General features: G+C 37.2%; 1 protein-coding gene across 1 annotated transcript; it reads left to right on the forward strand.

The window, feature by feature from the left end:
• Positions 1-359: 359 nt before the first annotated feature.
• On the forward strand, positions 360-16,807 carry timp2a (TIMP metallopeptidase inhibitor 2a). The gene is made up of 5 exons (XM_088323676.1): positions 360-779; positions 11,503-11,603; positions 12,204-12,312; positions 14,086-14,210; positions 15,239-16,807. Exons 1-5 carry the CDS (start codon positions 650-652, stop codon positions 15,434-15,436), a joined length of 663 nt encoding a protein of 220 aa, XP_088179802.1. The 5' UTR covers positions 360-649; the 3' UTR covers positions 15,437-16,807.
• The last annotated feature ends 4,782 nt before the right edge of the window (positions 16,808-21,589 follow it).

Here is a 21,589-nt window from a genome sequence, read left to right on the forward strand (position 1 = left end):
ATAAATTGTTGGGTGAATGTAGGTTGTGTTTGGTTTTTGAATCAGATAACTAATTCGAAGAATTTGGTAAACGGTACATTTTGATAATTAATTCTCAACAACAGCTAAAAGAAAATGCAAAGATAAAATCCAGAAAAAAATCTTGATAAAACCAAATTCCCATAAATAACCCAATACAAACATTAAAACAGCAGCATAATAGTATCTGTGAATGTTAAAATGCACACATTTAAACCCATTAACTCTAATAACGCGAATCTTATACATCTGGAAATTCTGTTTAGGTCATTTGTTTCTTTTTGGTCTTTCCTACTTGCCGTAGCCACAGGGGGCGTGGTCAAGGCGCTTCTTTTATAAAACAGGCGTGCAGCCGACGACAACAAGAGTCCTTGACTGACGCGTCTCAACGCAACCCACTCAAAAATCGACTTTTCAGGTTTCTTCCTTGTAACTTACATCAAACGTTTTTAATATTGTTTAAGTCTGGACTCTCGCGGGTAATAACACAAAACAAAAAAGATTTATTTACCGGGATAGAAAAAAAAATAGAAGAGTCGTACTCGTTTGCATCTGCGCCGCAACTGCAGGAAAAAACAGGAGAGGGAAAAAAAGAGGAAATTCTCTTGGTTTGCTGCGATTTTCTTCGACGATGTCGCCGATGGCCAACGGCGTCTTTTGCACCCTGGCTCTGCTGCTCGCCTGGCGGGCGTCGGAGCTGGCCGAGGCGTGCTCCTGCGCCCCGGTGCACCCGCAACAGGCTTTCTGCAACGCCGACGTGGGTGAGTACGCCCACGCAAGCACACCCCAACATTCTTAGCTTGTTTTTGTTGTTGTTGTTGTCGTTGTTGTATGGTGCACATGCTGCAGACAAAAAATAGAAGCGTTTTTGTGCTGCTCAAGGCCACGACTCGCTTTGCATGCTGATTTTTTTTTTTGCAGCAACACCCTCCTGCAGACCAAAGACCCCACTACACTGAAAAACGGGTCTTCACTAAATAAGGGAAATAGGTTGTAACAAAGGAATAGGACACCTTGACTTTAAATCATCACTAATGAATTAAAAACTAATTATATATAGATACAAGTATATTAAATACTGTATATATTCTTATTTAAAGGGGTACAGTGTATTACTTGGCGCCTCTTGTTGGTAATAAACTTCATTTGGAAAAACATAAACAACACTGATTTAAATTTTAAGCAAAAAAATATAAATTATCATGTAAACAGGCACTTTGGAAAATACTTGGAGATCGAGAAATTAGAATTTATTTAATGATGATGATGATGATCCTCACTTAAAGGGAGCTGACATGATTGACCGCCATCTTGCTGCCAAGGCATTAAAATATTTTTTTTATTCCCTTTTTCCTGTTTTTTTCTTTTTCTTTTTTTTCTTTCTTTCATTTTAAATATTTTTCTTCCTCTGTTTACTCTATTTTACTCTATTGTTTTCTCCTTTTTTGGGCTCTTTATCTTTTCCTTTTTTAATATTTGTATTTATTTTTTCCCCTTTTCTGTTTTTTCTCTTTCTTTTCTTTCATTTTTCCTTTTTGTATATTTCTTCTTTTTTTAGTTTTTAAAAAGTATTTTTCTCTTTCATCTTTTCCTTCTTTCACCTCTTTCCTTTTATCCTTGCAAAAAAAGTGAGGGAAAATAATGTGTTTTGGTTGCTGTGAGTGTCCACAACACCATACAGAGCCATTTAGTGGTCAAATATTACATAGTGTACCTTTAAACACGCAAAATCCTTTGATATTAATATTCACGGCTACCTGCATCTAATTAAAATGTTACTATGACTGGCCTGGCCGTGAAATTTGTTATCATTATAATTGATATAATATAATATAATCGTTTTTATTGTTGTTGACACAACAAGATTATATATGGTAATACAAGAGAGACGTGTTTTAAAAACTTGAAGAATAAAATAAAAGAAATTAAAGTGACTGTGTATGGTTTGAATGGTGTTGTCGCTCTATTCTATAGTGCAACCGAAAACGAGTACTAAAAAGCACAGGGGAAAAGGCAAACTATGGAGAGTCAAAGTGGCCAAAATACACAAACACATTTCCTTTCTTACTTTTGCCTTTCGTGAATTTCGGGTTAATTTTTTTTTATCACTAGAAAGCACCAAGTAACACACATCGTCACTATAAAAATTTTAGGATCGATAGGCAATATTCTCACGGCTTGTAGACTGAATGAGAAAAATAGTGCTATGAAAATACTGTAGTACAATGACAGAAACATTTACAAAAATAAGAATAACAGATTAAAAACTAAAATATATATTTTTCCATACATTATAATCAAAATATACTAAGGTCTCTTTTTTTCTAAACTAATTTACGAATCACTGTTTTTGTTTTGTAACTCGACCAAATTAAGTGGAATATTTTCACACACTCAATATTTAAAAAAGAATATTGCATTTTTATTATACTAATCTATAATTTAAGAGCAATGATTATTTTTCACAAGTGCTGGAATCTGCTAAAAGACACAGCCGCTGTAAAAAACGAATATTATTTTTTGTTAACCATCAAGTTATGATACCAATACTTTTCTCTCAAAATGGGTTTTAATGTCATATTTAGGTGCATATCGGGATAATTATAAAGGTACCTTAAAATGTAACATTTTTGTAGGTGGCTTGGATTTCTTTCCCCCATGCCTCCTACTTTTATAAACGTTGTGGGTATTTTAGAATAAACAGGAGTGAACAAGTTCCTCATTGTGGTCGTACGTTGCCAAAATCATCATTTTTGAGGCCTCTGGTTCTTTAAAACTACTATATATATATTGGACTGGATGTTTCGGGAATTTAGAACCTGAAATGTATCAAACTAAATAATGATGATCGGTCATTTGTCACGCCACAAAGTATAACAAAAACTCAGTTTACACAGCGCTTTTCAGGTCACCGAAGACCTCCAAAGCGCTTTACAATGTACTTTACACTTACCCATTCACACACTCGCACTCCGCTAGCGGAGTCAACCATGCAAGGCACCTGCTTATCACGGGCATAAGGAGGTTCGGTGTCCTGCCCAAGGACACTTCGACATTTTACTCAGAGGAGCCAGGAATTGAACCTGAGACCTCTCGGTCCCAAGACGAAAGCTCTGCCTGTGCCACTGCCGCTAATAACGCAACTAATTTTCTTCTACATGTAATAATAAAACAAAAAAACTTGTAGCTGCTGTACTGTACAGTCCAACTTTCCCTTCGTTCAAAACAGTAGCTGAAAAAGCTAACATACTAGCCCAGGGGTCCAACCTAGGGGTCTGGAAACTCTTTAAATCAAAGAGGCATTGAAAAATAATTTATATATATGTATATATAAATATATGCACTTTTATTGCCATAATACTGTTATTATCTCCTTATAATTATCCCAAAACACCAACTATTGTTGTGCTTCCCCCTTTCTTCCGCTTCAAGAAAATGAAATGGATGAAACCTTGCAAAATGTATCTTGCATCTCATAGTCCTAACGTGACCTCTAGCGCATTGGAATCTGCCTCACGTTGCCGCGGCAACAGCAGTTTGATATCCTTTGTGGATGAGAATGGATGCACAATATCTATTTCAGCTAGAATGTAAATATTTTTTCTGTCTGCTTTTTGAAATTGACCAAAAATGGATGGGAAAATCGTTTCTCAATTATTATAATTTTCCATGCGAAAAGGTGAAAACGTGAAATTTAGATTAGTGTGTAATACTATAGTAATTATCATTGACTATTTTGTTAGGGGAAAAAAATCCTTACATCAAGGCCACCTCGGCCAGTGACCCACATTTAGAGGTTTGTAAAAACTGATCAAATAGAAATTCTTAATAATTATCAGGCTGATCGTTATCTGATTGATACCGGTCAAATATTATGTCACGGTTATCGGCCCGATATGAAAAAAATAGCCACGCTATAATATCCAAACAACCGACACTACTTGTTAGAAAGATTCCCATTCATGTTCCTCATTTGAATATTTTTAGATTTTCTGTAGAACTACTAGCACAACTTGGTTGTGTCTCCTCTCTACCTCTTTGTATTGTGCGTGAGGCACTGGAGATCTGGATCATAATCGGTCGCATGGCTTGGATGCGTGCACCCGATGTAAATTTTTTAATTTTTGATCTATAAGAGTAGCAAAATTTGGTCGTGTCTCCTCTCTTCCTCTTTGTATTGTGCGTGAGGCACTGGAGATCTGGATCATAATCGGTTGCAGGGCTTGGATGCGTGCACCCGATGTAAATTTTTAAATGTTTTTATTTTTGTTCTATAAGAGTAGCAAAACTTGGTCGTGTCTCCTCTCTTCTTCTTTGTATTGTGCGTGAGGCACTGGCGATCTCGATCTAAATCGGTCGCATGGCTAGGATGTGTGCACCCGACGTGATTTTTGAAATGTATTTTTCATCTATAAAATTAGCAAAACTTGGTTGTGTCTCCTCTCAACCTCTTCATAATGTGCATGAGGCACTGGAGAGCTGGGCCATAATAAGTATCATGGATCAGGATGCGTCCAGGCTGCTGTGATAAGTATTATAGTATACCTTTACGTTGTTGGGGATGGGGACAACGTGGCACAGAGGCAGTGTGGAAAGTGTGGAGGATCGGGGGGATGTCAGAGAAAAAGCGGGATCCCTGCCCGCCACATCGCAAACTTTCCTCTCCGGCCCAGTCCGTCTTTGGACTTTTGCAAGTTGTGGAATTGCAGGAATGCCCGGCAACTTTGAACGGCGCCAGAATAAACACGAGCGACGCTGTGAGGGGAATTCAGCAGGATTTGAAATGAAAAAGGGATAAACACACTACACTTGAAGTCAAATAATTACTTAAATACATCATATTGCAATAATATATATTACGAACATTAGCAAAAAGTCTATTTGGAAAATTGAGGTGCGAATCTGAAGTAAAGGCTCAATAATTCGATTTAAGTCAAATTCTCTTCTGTTGGTGAATTTGCAAAATTGAGTTTATTAAAAAATCATTTTAACTGGAAATACTATACTTTATTCTTAGAATTATCTTTTTACAATTAAAATATTTTTCTTTTCGCAAAAAATCCACTGAAAATTTGTTGTATTTTTTGAATACAGTAATGTAATAAGTATTTTATTTTAAATGTATAAATTATTTTTTAGATTATACGACATTTTCCAAACTCTTTGTTATGGAAAAATAATTATTCGTTGATCGTTAAAAATCTACTAAAACGTGTTTTTTTTTTTTCACAATGTGTTTTTTAAAGTATTTTGGGGCACATGTTTTATTATTTATTTTACCCTTCCTTAAGATTTTTTTAAACCTAAAAAAAATTGAAAGCGAAAATTCAACTACTAATTCGTGTTTGAAAGTATTTCCCCCCTATATTTTTCCGTAAAATGATACTTCCTTCAAGTATTTTTCAATTGTTGAATTATTTTTAAGTTTTATTACATTTAAAACTAGTTTTTTACCTATTTTGTTTTTGTTTTACAAGAATTTGTTTAAGATTTTTTTCAACCTCAATATTATCCTTCACACTGAAAAATCCACTCAATCTTTCTTTAAATGAAAAAATAGTTTTTTTCTAAACTGATTAGATTTATTTGTTTTTAAATTGTTAAACCCCTTTTTTATTTTCTAAAATCTATTTTTATTATTAGTTTTTTAACTGAAATGGTTTTCTTTCACAGGGAAAAATCCACAAAAACTCATTTTTTGTCATGAAGAATATAGTGTTTTGGGTGACTGGCAACTCTTTTTTATTTTTTTTATTATTTTATATTTTGATATACTTTTATAATTTGGTTTTGTTTGTCTGACATAGCTCCTTCCACCAGGGAGTCACAACCAGGGTTTGAACTGGGTATAGGAGGGTGATAATAGGACACACCTCTGTCCAGTTGAAACCCCGGTTGGGGCCCTCTGGTGGTAGGAGGTATGTCAGACCCTGACAGGTTTCCTGCTTAAAAATCCACACTCTGCAAAATGTTCAATTAAAAACTAATATAAAAGACAAAAATTATGTTAGAAAAACATGTGAATTTCAAAATATGATAATTGAAATGGGCATAGTTATCTGCCAACAAAATATATTACATCTTTCTTGTGGGATCAAAATGGCATAAGGCAGGGGGTCAAGTATGCGGCCCGTGGGCCGGCTCAGGCCCGCTAACACATTGGATCCGTCCCCCGAAACAATGCTGAGAGAAGTGCAAAAGAAAAATGAGCTGCAGTTCTTAAATATATCCACTTTATGTTGCCAAAGCCAAAAACACTGAAGCTGTATTACTTTCTCACTTTCTTTCTCTTTTTTTCTTTCCCTCTCTTTCTCCTTTTTCTCTTGAATTCTCTGTCACTCTTTGTCTGTCATTCTCTCTTTTCCCCTCTTTCTCAGTCTCTTGCTTTTTCTCTCGCTTTTTTGTATTATTTTCTTTCTCTCTGTCTTATTTTTCTCCTATTCTCTTGTCTTTCTCTCTCTTCCTGTCTCTCTCTTTGACCTTTTTTCTCTTTTTTGTCCCGCTCTCTCTCTTTTTCTTTAATTTACTTATCAGGCCCGCGTGAGAGTTTTTTTATTTTGACCATGTGGCCCTTGAGCTCAAATGACGTTGACACCCCTGGCATTAAGTCACTGTCTAATGGAAGCTTGGTGGAAACAGGAAGCTATAGGACTGTGAACCACTTCATTTATTTTGATGGCAAAGCTTGTTTTTTTTTCCAGACCTACAGTTCAAAATAGCGCAACATCCGCCTTATGGTTTTCACCATAGTTTTTTTTGTGTGAGCCGATAACAAAAAAGGGAAGTCCAAACCGAGGGCGGGGCTCTTTCAAAATAATAGCGTATGTTCACACGCTGCTGTTCCACATTAGCATGGCAGACGGATTACAGCTGACGCGACGAAAAACTAAAAAATTCCAGCTGACGCTTATGCTTTAGCGCCGCCTGATGTAATTGTCTCAACATGTGGCGGGCAACCGACGGAAAGGGAAGAAAGTCGTCATGGTGGCGGGGGTGATTGGGCCTTTGGGGGGTTTAGCGCATGGAAAAGTTGTAGGAAATCACAATTTGGAGTCGCTAGCAAGCGAAATGTGGGTCACTCGGCGGCTTGCGGTAGAATCGGCGGTCGCATGATCTCAAGGCGAGTCCAAAAGTTCTACAGCAAGCAGTTTTTCGGTCGTTCATTTCTAAGTACTCTATTTACAGGAAGTGAAATTGACCAAGGGTAACTTACAGTAAAGAGGAAACAAGGTTTTACAAAGACCTCTTTCATCAAAGATGATGTAGTAGACCACCAGAATACGACATGAGACCATTCTGGGGTGGGGATCTCAAAATGAAATTGCTGTAAACCAGACGATAAAATCTCTTTTAATTAGCTAACCTGTTTTGAACCTACGGTACCCAAGATTAAAATAACAAAATAGTATGAAATAAGTACTATGTTTGTGTAACGTGTGTATTTGATCAACTCATTCACTGTTATAATGTATGAATATGTTTTCAGAAGCATTGGCCCTTAGTGCCAAAACGAAACATTATATTTGTATTTTATTTGTTTAAAAAAGAAATAGTAAATGGGTTGGCACAACTCTTCAGCAAGTATAAAACCTCTGGGAATGATATCAGTATGAAAAGTCACTCGGAGTGGCTTTGAGCTGATCTTTGTCCACACTCCTACAAAGCCCCCTCTTCCTTGTGTTGCTTCCTGTTTCCGGCGATTGAGAGTGTTTAGGCAGCCCCATATGGCAAGTACAGACGTTGCCCTTCTTACGAACGAGATAGTAGAATTTGTTTGTAAGTTGCTTCAGTGCTATATTTGGAATGGAATGTATGTTTGTTTATATAAGTAAATGTAAGGCTTGTATCAGTAACCTGTATTGTTTTGTACAAAAAAAATAAACATTTCATAAAATAATATGCTCTATCAAGATAAATAAAGTTAAGTTTAACTTACGTTTGGAAGATGAACTTCAAGAGGTCCTCCTCCCTGGAAGAAAGTGGCTGAAAAAAAGCGGTCCAATCATTTTCTCAACGGCACCAAGCTTTCTTATTCCACTATCATTTTAAAAGAAACTGCTCGCCTCTTCTTTACACTTTACACCAACCATTTTGAATGGATGCACAAGATATTAAACAATAAAAATGTCAAAGTTCTTAGCGCGGTGGAGATACAGTATGTTTACACACGAACTAGGAAGAGGAAGAAGATTTCTTCTTTGGAGTGTATGGTAGGTGACCTCTCACAGCGCCACACGCCGGTAGTGGCGGAAAGAAGAATTACAGTACTGTCCTGTACTCAGAAAAAGGTGCACAGAACACAAAATCTAACTTACAGCTATGTCCGGATATTCTTCCACATCCCGAAAAAAAGATCTTATCTACCGTTTTTCATAAGTCGAAGGGTCGTAAGTAGGGGAGCGTCTGTAGTTCGTGAAGCAGTGTGTGAGAGAAACAAATGTATGAAGAAGCAAAGAAAGAGCTTTTTGACAAAGTCCCTTTGTGACATTTTGTGCATGCCCGGAGGAACGCGACCACCATGGTGATCGAAATGGTGTAATCACATCACTGGAAACATTTTTGCAAAGTTCATGTATCGGCCATGCATAAGTTCTGTGTTCTTGCAAAAACATGTCTTTTATTTTGCAAGCAAAGTGCCCTTGTGTTTATGGGAAGCATTGTTTAGTTATTGGTGGTATCACAAATGCAAAGTGAATGTTATGCTTGAAATGCACCCTTTCACAAAAAGCGTTTTTTTTTCTCTGATTTTTTTTGGGAGGGAAACCAGTATTTTCTAGAAACTTAGCAATGTTCAACTGTTGTTTACTAAACAAAAATAAAAGCTAAAAACATACTATTTTTTTACTGAAAGATGAAATTTCAAGCTTTCTTTTGATATGTCCTATATGCATATATAGCTACAAAACCACATTTTCTGTATGCCTTCTACAATGGATAAAAATGGAAAAATTTGGCTGGCACTCGAACTTTCCATTTTAGAGAAGCGTCTGGCATTGAATGTGTTAAATAACATTATAAAAGCAAAGTAAAAATCGTGTTTCATTTACCAATAGCGTTGTGGGAGGGTGCAGAGGAGGAAAATGTTGACGGCAGATTAAAAATGATTTAAAACTTCCACTTGCAAGGATTGTCATGCAACTTAGCAAGTGTATGTTTTATTTCTTGATAAGAAAAAAAAATATGTCTGGAGCAGCAAAAATACTAAAACCTATTTTTAAAAGATATGGTGAGTCATACATAAGTTAGTCATTCAATATTTAGTACTTATTCTAAAGAAAACCATCACATATAAATGAATAAATAAAATCTACCCCATCTTTTTTCATTTTCAAACACTTCAAAAAAATCTCCAGGGCCACTAAGGCAACTCTAAAAAGCCACATGCTCTAGAGCCGCAGGTTGCTGACTCCTGCTTTAGCAACACTTGCAAGCCTTGGGAGCCATAGCAAATAAATACATGATTTAAAAAAAAACGGTATTTTATCACTGATTTATCAAGTCTGACCTACTCGAGATTCTTAACTAAATAAAGAGTAAGGCATTGTGGGAAGGAGTTCAGCCAGTAACATATCAGCATTTTCATGACCAAACCAACAGCGGACCAGCATTTTATATGACCTTGGCCAATAGCAGACGGGCATTTTGGAGATATAATTTTGATATTTTGTAAGTATTTGGGCACACGGAATAATTTGTCATTGGTGTGGTATGGTAAGGTAAATGCCATAAAGAGGGGCTGTAAAAACATCCTATCGCAAACCATAACATGATAACGCCCTAAGGTGGGGACACCATATCCCAGGGATTTACTGTCGCTCGAAGGCCCACAAAAGGAAAAGAAAGTACCGCGAAAAGGTTTGACAAAGATCTTCTACAACACCCATGATGCCTCACCCCGACTACAAACTGCAAAAAACAAACATAAAACTATAGTTACAATTCAAAATCAGCGGCACATTCACTGAATAACGCCGATTCTTCACTCCGATCGAGGTCAGAAAGCAAGAGTGGGCTGGGGGGCTAAGGGAAGGAATTTTAGAAGAGGAATGCGAGCGCCAGCCAGGTACGACCGCATTATATTTGCAGAGTGGGACTCAAAATGCTGAGCTTGCAGAAACTCAAAGAATTTAAATGAAAAGCTTTTTGCCTGAAAGAGCGTTTTTACAGTTTTTCTGGTGTTTATTTCTAATACAAAGAAGTCATTTGAGTTGGTCTCACGGCCCCGAATGGCGTTTGGGTGCGTAAATAAACTATTCGCTCCTGATTGTTTTTCCTCGTATTGGTTCGCTCACTTTTTCCGTCGAGAATTTGATGTCGTAAGCCCGTATCGGCTTTCGGGTTCTTTAAATAGAGTCTGGGGGGAGAAAAAAATCATTTTTTAGGCATGTTTGAGCCTTTCCTGGTCAGCTGTTTTAACATTTGAGTTCAAACTTTCAAGCAGATTTGGATTTGATTTAAAGGTTTGAGCTTAATGTAACTTTTGAGTTAACGCTTCGAAGTTGAACTTACTCTCCAGTTAAAGCTTTGTTGCGTTTCTAACCTTAGTTAAAGCTTTGAAGTTAATGTAGTTTCTGAGTTAGAGCTTTGAAGTTGCTCTAACGTTTGAGTGAAAATGTTGATCCTATTTAACTTTTGAGTTAAAGCTTTTGAGCTGCATTAACATTTGAGTTAAAACATTTAAGCTGGTCTAGTTTTTGAGTTGATGCTTTGAGGCTGCTTTAACTTTTGAGGTAAAGCTCTGAGGCTGATTTAAGTTTTGAGTTAAAGCCTTTAAACTGGTCTAATTTTTTTGTTAAAGTTCACAGGCTGATTTGACTTTTGAGTTAAAGCTCTGAAGCTGATTTAACTTTTGAGTTAAAGCCTTTAAACTGATCTAATTTTTTTGTTAAAGTTCAGAGGCTCATTTGGCTTTTGAGTTAAAGCTCTGAGACTGATTTAACTTTTGAGGTAAAGCTCTGAGGCTGCTTTAACCTTTGAGGTAAAGCTCTGAGGCTGCTTTAACCTTTGAGGTAAAGCTCTGAGGCTGATTTAACTTTTGAGTTAAAGCTCTGAGGCTGATTTAACTTTTGAGTTAAAGCTCTGAGGCTGATTTAACTTTTAAGTTAAAGCTCTGAGGCTGCTTTAACTTTTGAGTTAAAGCTCTGAGGCTGCTTTAACTTTTGAGGTAAAGCTCTGAGGCTGCTTTAACTTTTGGGTTAACGCCTTTAATTAAACTGGTCTAATTTCTTTAGTTAAAGTTTGGAAGCTGTTTTATTCTTTCAGGTAAAGCTCTGAGGCTTTAACCTTTTGAGTTAATGCTCTGAGGCTGCTTTAACTGTTGAGTTAATGCTCTGAGGCTGCTTTAACTTTTGAGTTAATGCTCTGAGGCTGCTTTAACTGTTGAGTTGAAGCTTTGAGGCTGCTGTAACTTTTGAGTGATTGCTACAAGGCTAATTTACTAACTTAACTTTGGAGTTAAAGCTCATTCTGTCCATTTGATTCCAGTGATCCGAGCGAAGGTGGTGGGCGAGCGCGAAGTGGACTCCGGCAACGACATCTACGGGAACCCCATCAAGAGGATCCAGTACGACATCAAGCAGATCAAGGTCAACAATGGCAATTATTATTTTTTTCTTATCCAAGCATTAAGTTCATTTGCTTCCTGTTGCGTACAGACCTTTGCGATTTTCGTCAGCGATGTTTCCTGCTTGATCAATCATTGACTCAAATACAGCGCCTTTATTATCTGGTCGCCGTTGTTTTTGATGGAACCGCAGTTTCGTGAGCGTTTTCCATTCATGCCCTGGCGCTGTGGAATGTTCTGGCCTCTGAAATTCGGTCTGCAACCTCAGTGGAACTGTTTAAATCTTGGCTTAAAGCACACTTCTATTCTATAGCTTATGCATGACCTATATTTCATGTTGATGATGTCTTTGTGTAGTATGTTGATGCCCTTGCAACTTTCATTGCAGCCTGGTTATCCTGGAAGGGGGTTCCCTTATGCGCGCCCCCTTCTCAAGGTTTCCCAATTTCTTCATGCTGAGATTTTGAGTGTTTCCTTGCCCTCATGGAGGTTTTAGATCTGGGGATGGTGTAATAATAATCTGTAAAGCCCTTTGAGATGTCTTGTGATTAAGAGCTATACAAATAAACATGACTTGACTGGACTTTAATATTATTTGTATTTTTATTTTTTTTACCAACAGATGTTTAAGGGACCTAACCAGGACATCGATACCATTTTTACTGCGCCCGTATCAGCCGTCTGTGGCGTCACCCTGGACACCAGTGGCAAGAAGGAGTACTTGATTTCCGGTGGGTGCGCTTTAATTCTTGGGGTGTGGGTGGCGTGGCACAACATAGCCATCAGAGTGGGACAATATGCTTCGGTCACAATTCAATTGTATCACTACTAAGGTGCCGATTCGATTTATATCACAATTCTGGACAATTCCACAAGGATTGCGATTCGATGTAATTGACGATTGCTATTTAATTTTCTTTCCTAAGAACATGGAAATTAAATCACACACTTCAGGGACAATAAACCATGAATGATGTTCAAACAACGCACGTCAGCCTGTGTCAGTCAGTCCGGAAGCTGACATTTATTTGAACTGAGACAATTAGAACATAACATATACACCATGCAACAGGTTTACAGCCACAAATTGTGATTAACTGGTCAACGTAACACAAATATGGTCCTTTAATGATCCTATTAACAGTTTACTCTGTAGGATGATAAAATAAAGCCTTCTTTTCCACCTCCGTTTGCATTTTTAAGTACCGCATATGACGTCGCAAAAATCCATTCTGGGAGGAAGGTCAATTTTTGGAAAGTTGCCCAAAAAATAAAATCACAATTTATCTAATTTAATTTTTTTGTCCTACAGCTATTAGCCATCAAGCAATCTAAGATAATAAATGTAAAATTTTTCATATAAATTGTGAGCTTGTGTCTTATACATAAGTTAAGAACATTCACAATTATCAGAAAACCTTGCTTTTTTTTGAGAAAATAAAAGTAATCTTTAAAAAATACGTAATTAAAAAAAAACACTTTGTCAGTTTGTCAGTCATAACAGTCTGACTGCCAAATAGTAATGATGAGAAATTATACAATTGGCAGAGGATGCTGCTCCTTTTCTTTGGGAAAATAAATATAATCCTTCAAAAAAATCAAAAAAAAAAAAATCAGATAAATGATCAGATATAAAACTAATAGAAAAACGCACACACACACACACACATATATATATATATATATATATATATATATATATATATATGTACTACATGATCACTTCATCATCCAGACAATTGTGTTTCCCATGAAAATTCACACTTTATTATTAATCAAATGAGTTATAAAATAAATAGAAAATATAGTCAAGACATTAAGAATAATAGAAATACTATTTTTTATGTGATAAAAAAAACCCACAATAATTAATCCTTCAAACTTTGCTTTCTTCAAAGAATGGAAATTTCTAAGTGATTCCGATCTTTTAAACGGTAATGTATGCCTAGAAAAAAATCTCCAATGCAGAATAAAGTGTAATTACACTCCTCTCCAAAAGATGGCAGTAGCTTTCTGATTGTCAGTGTGCACTTCAGTATCAAATTGGTTGGTTTGTTGAAGCTCCTTACCACTAGGGTTGTAGGAACACCATTTCCTGCGATGTGTCTTGGGCAAGTACACATTTCCATACAAAATCTTCCAACAATGTGTTACATGTATAACCAAACTATACTAACATTCACAATACAATTAAAACTAATTTTTAAATACATATGCCAAGGAGCGGGGGAATACGTTATATGAAATACCAAACCGTTCACAAATATTATTGGTTTAAATGGCCTTCTGGTTTTGGCAAAGCTTTATGGATAAAATGTATTATTTTACCTCACATTGGAAGGCAACAAAATAAAATTGTGTACCACTGAATTTGTATTTGTGAATGTAGAATTTGGCTATGATGATGATAAGATTGACAATAAAGTTTCTTAAATGTATTTTTTATTCAATTTAAATCTCTCTGAGTCATATAGTCCAAAAACGATGTTGTGTCCCCTTGGCAGGCAAGGCCGATGCCGGTGGTCAGATGCATGTGACGCTGTGTGATTACATTATGTCCTGGGACCTCTTGAGCAACACCCAGAAGAAGAGTCTCAGCCAACGCTACCAGATGGGCTGCGAATGCAAGGTCAGAATTATTTGTATTACTATTTTTTAAATATAACAGAATTGTCCTTTTTTATACAATTTAAATTACTTCGTTTGAATTGGATTCGATGTGTTATCAAGAGTAATATCAAAGATTATTACATAAAGTAATGATAAAGACTTTAGAGTTATTCAATGCTTTTGTAACTATTTCAAAAATGGTAAATGGTCTGCATTTATATAGAGCTTTTCAAGTCACTGAAGACCTCCCAAAGCGCTTTACAATGTGCTTCACACTTACCCATTCACACACACACTCGCACACCGATTGCCAGAGGCAGCCACGTAAGCCTATGGAGAGCTCGAGGGGTTCAGTGGCTGCCCAAGAAACATCACTTAAACATTATAATTCAAAGCATATCTGTCAAATTAAAAATGTATTTGTAATAATTGTATTTAGTGGGAAATCAGTCATTGAATGGCTAAAAAATTCACATATCTAAAATGGCAATATTTTATTTCTTAGGGTTAAGGATAAGGGCTAGAGTTAAGTGCTTGGGTTGAGGATTTTAATTAAGTTTAGGGGTTAGGTTGAAGCTTTGTTGATTGTTAAATAAATTAAAGGTCGGCAATCATTGCTGTAATTAAAATTTCAAAACTGCTTTAACTTAACACCCTGCTATTAAAGTAAAACTTCTTCAACTATAGAGTTAAAGCTCCGATTCTGCTTGAACAGTAGAGTTAAAGCTCCGAGTCTGCTTGGACAGTAGAGTTAAAGCTCTGAAACTGATTGAACAATAGGGTTTAAGCTCTGAAACTGCTTGAACAGTACAGTTTAAGCTCCAAAACTGCTTGAACAGTAGAATTTAAGCTCCGAGTCTGCTTGGACAGTAGAGTTTAAGCTCCGCAACTGCTCTGGATAGAATCAAAGCAAATTTACTCTCAATTAACATTGTATATTGAGCACCCTGAACCAAATCAGGCCAATTTGTAGTATTTTTTTCCCTACTCTTTTGTGCATCCTCTCACAAATTAAACAAAATATTGATTTGTGGCGGTGGGTTACAGATCGTGCGCTGCCCCTCGCTGCCCTGCGAGATCTCGGCCCCCGAGGAGTGCCTGTGGACGGACTTGATGATCGAGAAGCAGGTCTACGGTCGCCAGGCCAACCACTACGCCTGCGTCAAGCGCGCCGACGGCTCCTGCTCCTGGTACCGTGGCGTGGCCCCACCCAAGAAGGAGTTCCTGGACACCGAAGACCCCTAGGGAAGGCCCCACCGCCGCCAGGCCTGAGAGTATTAAATGCAACGACATCAGGCCATTTTGTTTGGGAGGGATGAAAAAAAAAATCTAGCTTTTCTGTGTCCATTTTAAAACCAAACAAGGGTTTTTAGTTGTGGCGTTGGAGGCGTGCGCCTGGTCAAGTGATGTCTTTTCCTCCTGAGGCTGGCGTCAGGAGGATACAACATAGTTTTTTTTTTCTTTTTTTGTTTTTGTTTGTTTGTTTTGTAGCAACAAAGCACTTGTTTTAAAACTCCCACCAATTCACTATAATGACCTCATCGTCCATTTTATCCAAAGCCAAAATTCCGAGTTGCCTTTTTATCATTTTCTTTTTGTTCGTCCTCAACTTTGGTTTTTGTTGAGAGGCAATCGTGTTCACTGTCAAAAATGCATGCGAATAATTACAGGGGGAGGAATAAGTAATTGAGCTGTCACTTTTACAGTGTCTGCTTTAATCCAACCCACCCAAACATTTATACATTTACATGTTTTAGAGGATAACATGCAAACTATGACAGAAATAAGAAGAAAAAGGAACCGGACCTTTACATTTAATATATAGGTGTACCCTTTTGGCAGCAATAACTTCAACCTGTCACTTTTTGTACCTGCAATAGTCAGCTTTAACTCAAACCACCCAATCATTCCTAGGTTTCTGAATTTGAAAGGGGAAACGCATGCAAGCAATGACAGAAGAGGGAGGAATAAGTAAGTGAGCTCTCACATGTACAGTGTCTGCTTGGCCTCAAACCACCCAAACATGTCTAAGTTTCCTTATTTCAAAAAGAATAGCGTGCAAACATAGGGGGAGGAATAAGTAACTTAACCATCACATTTCATATTTAGTATTTTCCCCCTTCCTTGACCATTAGTATTTTAATAAATTCACAGTGTTGATTTACTATATTTGCACATTTTTGATGTTTTTGTTATGATTACAGTATTATTACATTACAGTATTGTCAAAAGGGATCCATTCATTTTTATATCCTTTGATTGTATCTGCATTTTATATAAATATGGTGGCAGATTGAAAAAGTGTGCGCACTGTTTTTTATGTCCGTTTACGAAAATCAAGCCCCCGAAAAGTAGAAAATAATGTCCCCGGTGTACGCTTTTAGCCGCTTTTTTTTTCCACATTCAATGCCGTAAACGCGTTTAGCCGTCGAGGCGAGGTCCTCTTGCGCTGGAGCAACGTGAGAGTGAATGAAAGCTAATTTCTTTTTCTTTCTTTTTCATGTGTGAATAATTCTGAACACCGTGCATGTGTCTAATGTTTTGTGTACGTCCGGTTCAAAATAAAGGACAGAAGTATTCCGTATTATCAAATGAAATAAAACGTATTTGAAAAGATTAATGGCTGGTTGTTTTACGGTGTTGTTGCCTTCCTGGTAGGGCACCTGCCCTGAGACCTGGAGGTTGTTGGTTCGAGCCTCGACGGGGTCAACATTGGTACCCATTGCCTCCCTGCTCGGAGTTCTGCATTAGGGGTTGGAATTGAGGTGTTTGGTCACCTAATGACTCCCAATGAGATGTTGCAACACATCAGTTTGGATGAGCGAGGGGGCTGGGAATCCCCTCCTCAGTATCAATCTCCCAGAAAGAGTCAAAAAATTTAAATGTGTTCTTGACTCTAGCCACTTCCCGCTAGGGGGATATGGCTCCGGTGTATATAATATATATATATATATATACATATATATATAACATTTTTAAATTTGTATTTATTTCATTACTATAAATTGACTATTTAAATTTATTTTGTATTGTATATTTCAAATGGAGTCTTCCAGTGGCAAATAGTTTTATTTTGGTATTTTTATGTGACTATACTGGTAACTGCTTTTTGTACCGGTAATACAATCAGAACAGTTTTAAGAATAATTTATCTTTATTTTTCCATACCTTTTTTTTCTCCTCGTAAAATAAACAATTTATATTTTAATCATTCATATTAAAATAGAGTTACATCATCTAATTATAGGTGTATTTAAAATTATATCTAACTAAATTACATATAAGTATTTTGATAAAAATCGGTTGAATGTTATTCTTAAATCATATTTAAAAAATATTCAACCAAATTATATTTCGGTAGATTTAAATAATATGTAATTTGTTAAAAAATTATTTTGATAACGTTATTTTAAAGTAGTGATTATTTGTCCAAATGACATTTAGGAATATTTTAATAAAATGTAATGGTGTAAATATTTTTTTAATAATTATTTTAAAATACCATTAATATTTTCAAAATATGAGGTCAGCAAAATGATTAAATTCCTTTGAATATTTTAAATACTTCAAAGGAAAAAAATGTCATATGTCATCATTTTAGTATTTAAAAAAAATACTTTTTAAAAAATAAATAAGTATTGACTTATGGTTATTTATCACATGTATTGTTTTCCTTCAAAAATGCGAAATAAACTATCCTGTGCAAGTTAGATATTTCTCTGCATGAGTTAGGAGGTTGCTGCTGGGAATTGTGAAAAAAAATACTCAAATGACTTGACTCCATTTGGAAAATATTTGAAAAATGCGCAGCCCAGCCCAGGGTGTAGCTTTGCCATTTTTTTCTTTATTCCTCTCTTTCTCTCAAGTTTTCACGTTAGAGATTATTCTTAATATAAAGTGTCTAAGGTTTTCATAGTTGGGATGCAAATCCAACCATAAACGTGACTTTTAACTAAACACCACTTAAATTTGTAGTTCTTTCCCCCTGCAAAACTTCTACAATAGTTTATCTGCTGCGTAGTGCCCTCAAGCGGCCAACTGTGGTTATATCATTTACTGGTTTTGGGTGAGTTTGTGATCTTATGACAAATAACAATAATTAGTTTTAAAAGAACATATTGCTTTTTTTTTCATATTTTGCAATTTTTTTAATGTACTGTACGCATATCACAGCGTGGTATGCTATGAGCACGGCCAGAAAAACCATTAACAACATAGTCCAGAAAATCATGGGCTGCTTTCTGCCCAATCTGGGGGATGTAACCGGTACACAGAAAAAAAATAATTGTAATCATGTTTCACAACTGGCAGCACCGCGGCGCAGTGGTTAGCGCGTGTGCGGCACAGTTCTGAGGTCATGAGATCAAACCTTCCTGTGTGGAGTTTGCATGTTCTCCCCGTGCTTGCGTGGGATTCCCCCAGGCATTCCGGTTTCCTCCCCCATTCCAAAAAAAATTAATGTCAGGTTAATTGGCCGGTCCAAATTGTCCCTAGGTGTGAATGAGCGAGGGAGTTGTATGTCTCTGGGTGCCCTGCGACTGGCCGGCGACCAGTTCAGGGTGTCCCCTGCCCACTGCCCGAAGTTAGCAGAGATGGGCTCCAGCGCCCCGTGACCCTACTGAGGATAAGCGGTGCAGATAATGGATGCATGGATGGATGTTTCACAACTGAGAAACGGCAGTTTTTGGCCACCATTTTGATACTACCGAAACAGGAATGGCCATTTTGTTAAAATAGATTATCCCGCTTTTAGCATTTAAAGGCTACTTACCTTCCACGGTCACAGAGTCATGGCATTCAAGCATTTTTATTTTTTTTTATTATTTTTTTACCGTTTCCTTCTCTAGATACTCATGTTAGCCACTTAGCTGCAGGCTATGGCCGACCCCTTACCGTTATCATTTTCTACTCTGTTCAGATAAAGCTTGCTTCGTTCTTCAGTGTCATTCACCCCACATAGCTGAGTTCAGTGAATCAGGTGTCTGGCACATTTTTCTTCAGTTTCCTTCTCTAGCCAATCTCGTTAGCCACTTTTTGTCACTATAGCTATTTTTGGCTGCTATGCGTAAACAAAGCTTGCCTCGTCCTTCTGTGTCACAGACCTTCCACTACGAGTTCTATAATTCAGGAATAAGGCATTTTTTTCCCATCTGTTTCCTTCTCTATACCCTTTTGTTAGCCACTTGGCTTCTGGCTATGGCTCGCCGCTAGCAGTCATTGTTAGCTACTCCATGTAAACAACACTTGCTTTGTCCTTCAGAGACCCTCGCCTTCAACAGCTGAGTTCTGTGATTTAGAAATGCAAAGCTTTTTTTCCCACTGATTCCTTCTTTAGCCACTCATGTTAGCCACTTGGCCAAGGCTCACAGCTTTTGTTATCGTTAGGTGCTCCTGCTTTAATATGTGCTATTATCCATTTTTAATATTTATTTTCTTCCAAATTTAAAAGTAAGTATTTTTTATTTTTCCCCACTTGTTCTTTTTTTTTTAATTCCGCCAATGAACACTTAGTCTGTTTATGTGATGTATTTCTGTAAAGAAACAGATTAGGGATGCTCACTTAATGTAGATTTTTCTCGCCTTATTTTTCCCAGTGAGTCACAAATGTCTCTTTGCTGTTGTCGCCTACACGCGTTGCCATTTCAATATGGTAACCAAGACTTTTCTATTTGGCAAAAAAAAGATAATTGAGAGAGGAGGAGGTGAAACACCTGCAGGCAGGAAAGTTTTAAGAGTGAGAGAAAGAGAAAGGTCAAAGAACGAGGTTAACACGGCAGGGGAAAGGAGAGCTATTAATGGACTAAAATGGAGTACAACCGAAAGATTTGGCCTTAAAGCCCTAGTGTGTAGTTTACAGTGACGTTTAGTGGGGTAAAATATTATATATTATATTAATTGAGATAAAACACTTATGATTCATAAGCAATAACACATGTACAATCTAATAAAGATGATTTTAAGTTTATAAGATGGTAATTACATATCTATACAAATGGCTCAATGACCATTATGTTAGGGACTTTATGACCACTTAACTTCCAATGCTGAGGCCTGCATGTAATGGTAGCCGAGTCCCGGCATCCAGGCATCTTCCCCTTTTCCCACTGTTTCCTTCTCTAGCCACTCACGGTGGCCCTCGTAGTGTGTCGTCTTCCAATGTGCACCTTTCATCTCTATTCCAAGCTACAACGACCTCTAGTGGTGATTTCCTACAGACTGCCACTTTAGATTATTTTTATACCTCTGATATCGGTTTGATATCCGCCAAAATATGTATCAGATGTCATCCAAAATATCCCATATCGATGCACATATTCAAGGTCTTCATTCCTAAAGTTTAAACAGTTAACTCCTTCATTTTTTTCATGTTTACTTACTCCCACAGCTGAGCCCTGCATGTGATAGTCGGCATGGGGCGGCAGTGGCTCAGGAGGTAGAGTGCTCGTCTTGGGATCAAGAGATCGCAGTTCGAATCCCGGCTCCTCCGTGTTACATGTCGAAGTGTCCTTGGGTAAGACACTGAACCCCTAATACCCCTAATATGCAGGTTAGCGCCTTACATGGCTGCATGGCCGCTATTGGGAAATGTGAAGCGCTATGTAAATGCAGATCATTTCATTTCACATTTCATTTCATAGTCGCAGAGTCCCGTCATTCAGGCACCTTTGACTTTTTCCCCCAGTGTTTTCCTCTCTAGCCACTCATATTAGCTCTCATAGTATGTTTTCTTTCAATGTGCACACTCCAACTAAGTTCAAACATACTTGTGATGGATTCTTACAAACTGCAATTTTAAGCAATACTTTATATATAACTTTAACCCCAAAATAGGGCGAAATTCTTTCTAAAAATTGTCTGCCAAGAAGAGAACCGCAGGTTCGAGAGTATTCTCCATTCGGGCCCTGGTGCTGTAGAATGCTCTGCCCACTGACGTTCGATCTGCAACCTCAGTGGAAATGTTTAAATCTAGGCTAAAAACACACTTCTATTCTATAGCTCATGAATGACTTATATTTCACGTTGACAATATATTTGTATTGTTTGTTATTGCAACGGCTGTTGCAGCCTGGTCATCCTGGAAGGGGGATTACCTCACGTGAAGTCCCTTCTCAAGGTTTTTTCATTTGCCTCATGTTGAGGTTTTTGAGTTTTTCCTTGCCTTCATGTGGGTTTTAAAACAGGGAATGGTGTAATAATAGTCTGTGGTTCGCAATTATCTGTGGTTTGTGCAGCCCTTTGTGACTCCTTTGATAAAGGACTATACAAATAAACATGACTTGACTTGAAATGAAAATATTTTTCTGTGCGTGGGAGGAGCAGTTAGTGAGCACGCGTGCACACCCATTTGTCACCATCACTTCCAATAATAGTTGAGCAACTGTTGAAAGTGTTGTCACG

Source organism: Urocampus carinirostris, chromosome 19, assembly GCF_059441175.1.
Source record: "Urocampus carinirostris isolate Australia breed hairy pipefish chromosome 19, RoL_Ucar_1.0, whole genome shotgun sequence".
NCBI lineage: Eukaryota > Metazoa > Chordata > Actinopteri > Syngnathiformes > Syngnathidae > Urocampus > Urocampus carinirostris.

What these genes read in the sequence shown, in the direction of transcription:
- timp2a (XM_088323676.1), top strand. Translation starts at nt 650, where the DNA reads ATGTCGCCGATGGCCAACGGCGTCTTTTGCACCCTGGCTCTGCTGCTC. An exon ending in GAAGGAGTACTTGATTTCCG is followed by an intron (nt 12,313 to 14,085) that starts GTGGGTGCGCTT and finishes TCCCCTTGGCAG; the next exon opens with GCAAGGCCGATGCCGGTGGT. An exon ending in AGATGGGCTGCGAATGCAAG is followed by an intron (nt 14,211 to 15,238) that starts GTCAGAATTATT and finishes GGTGGGTTACAG; the next exon opens with ATCGTGCGCTGCCCCTCGCT.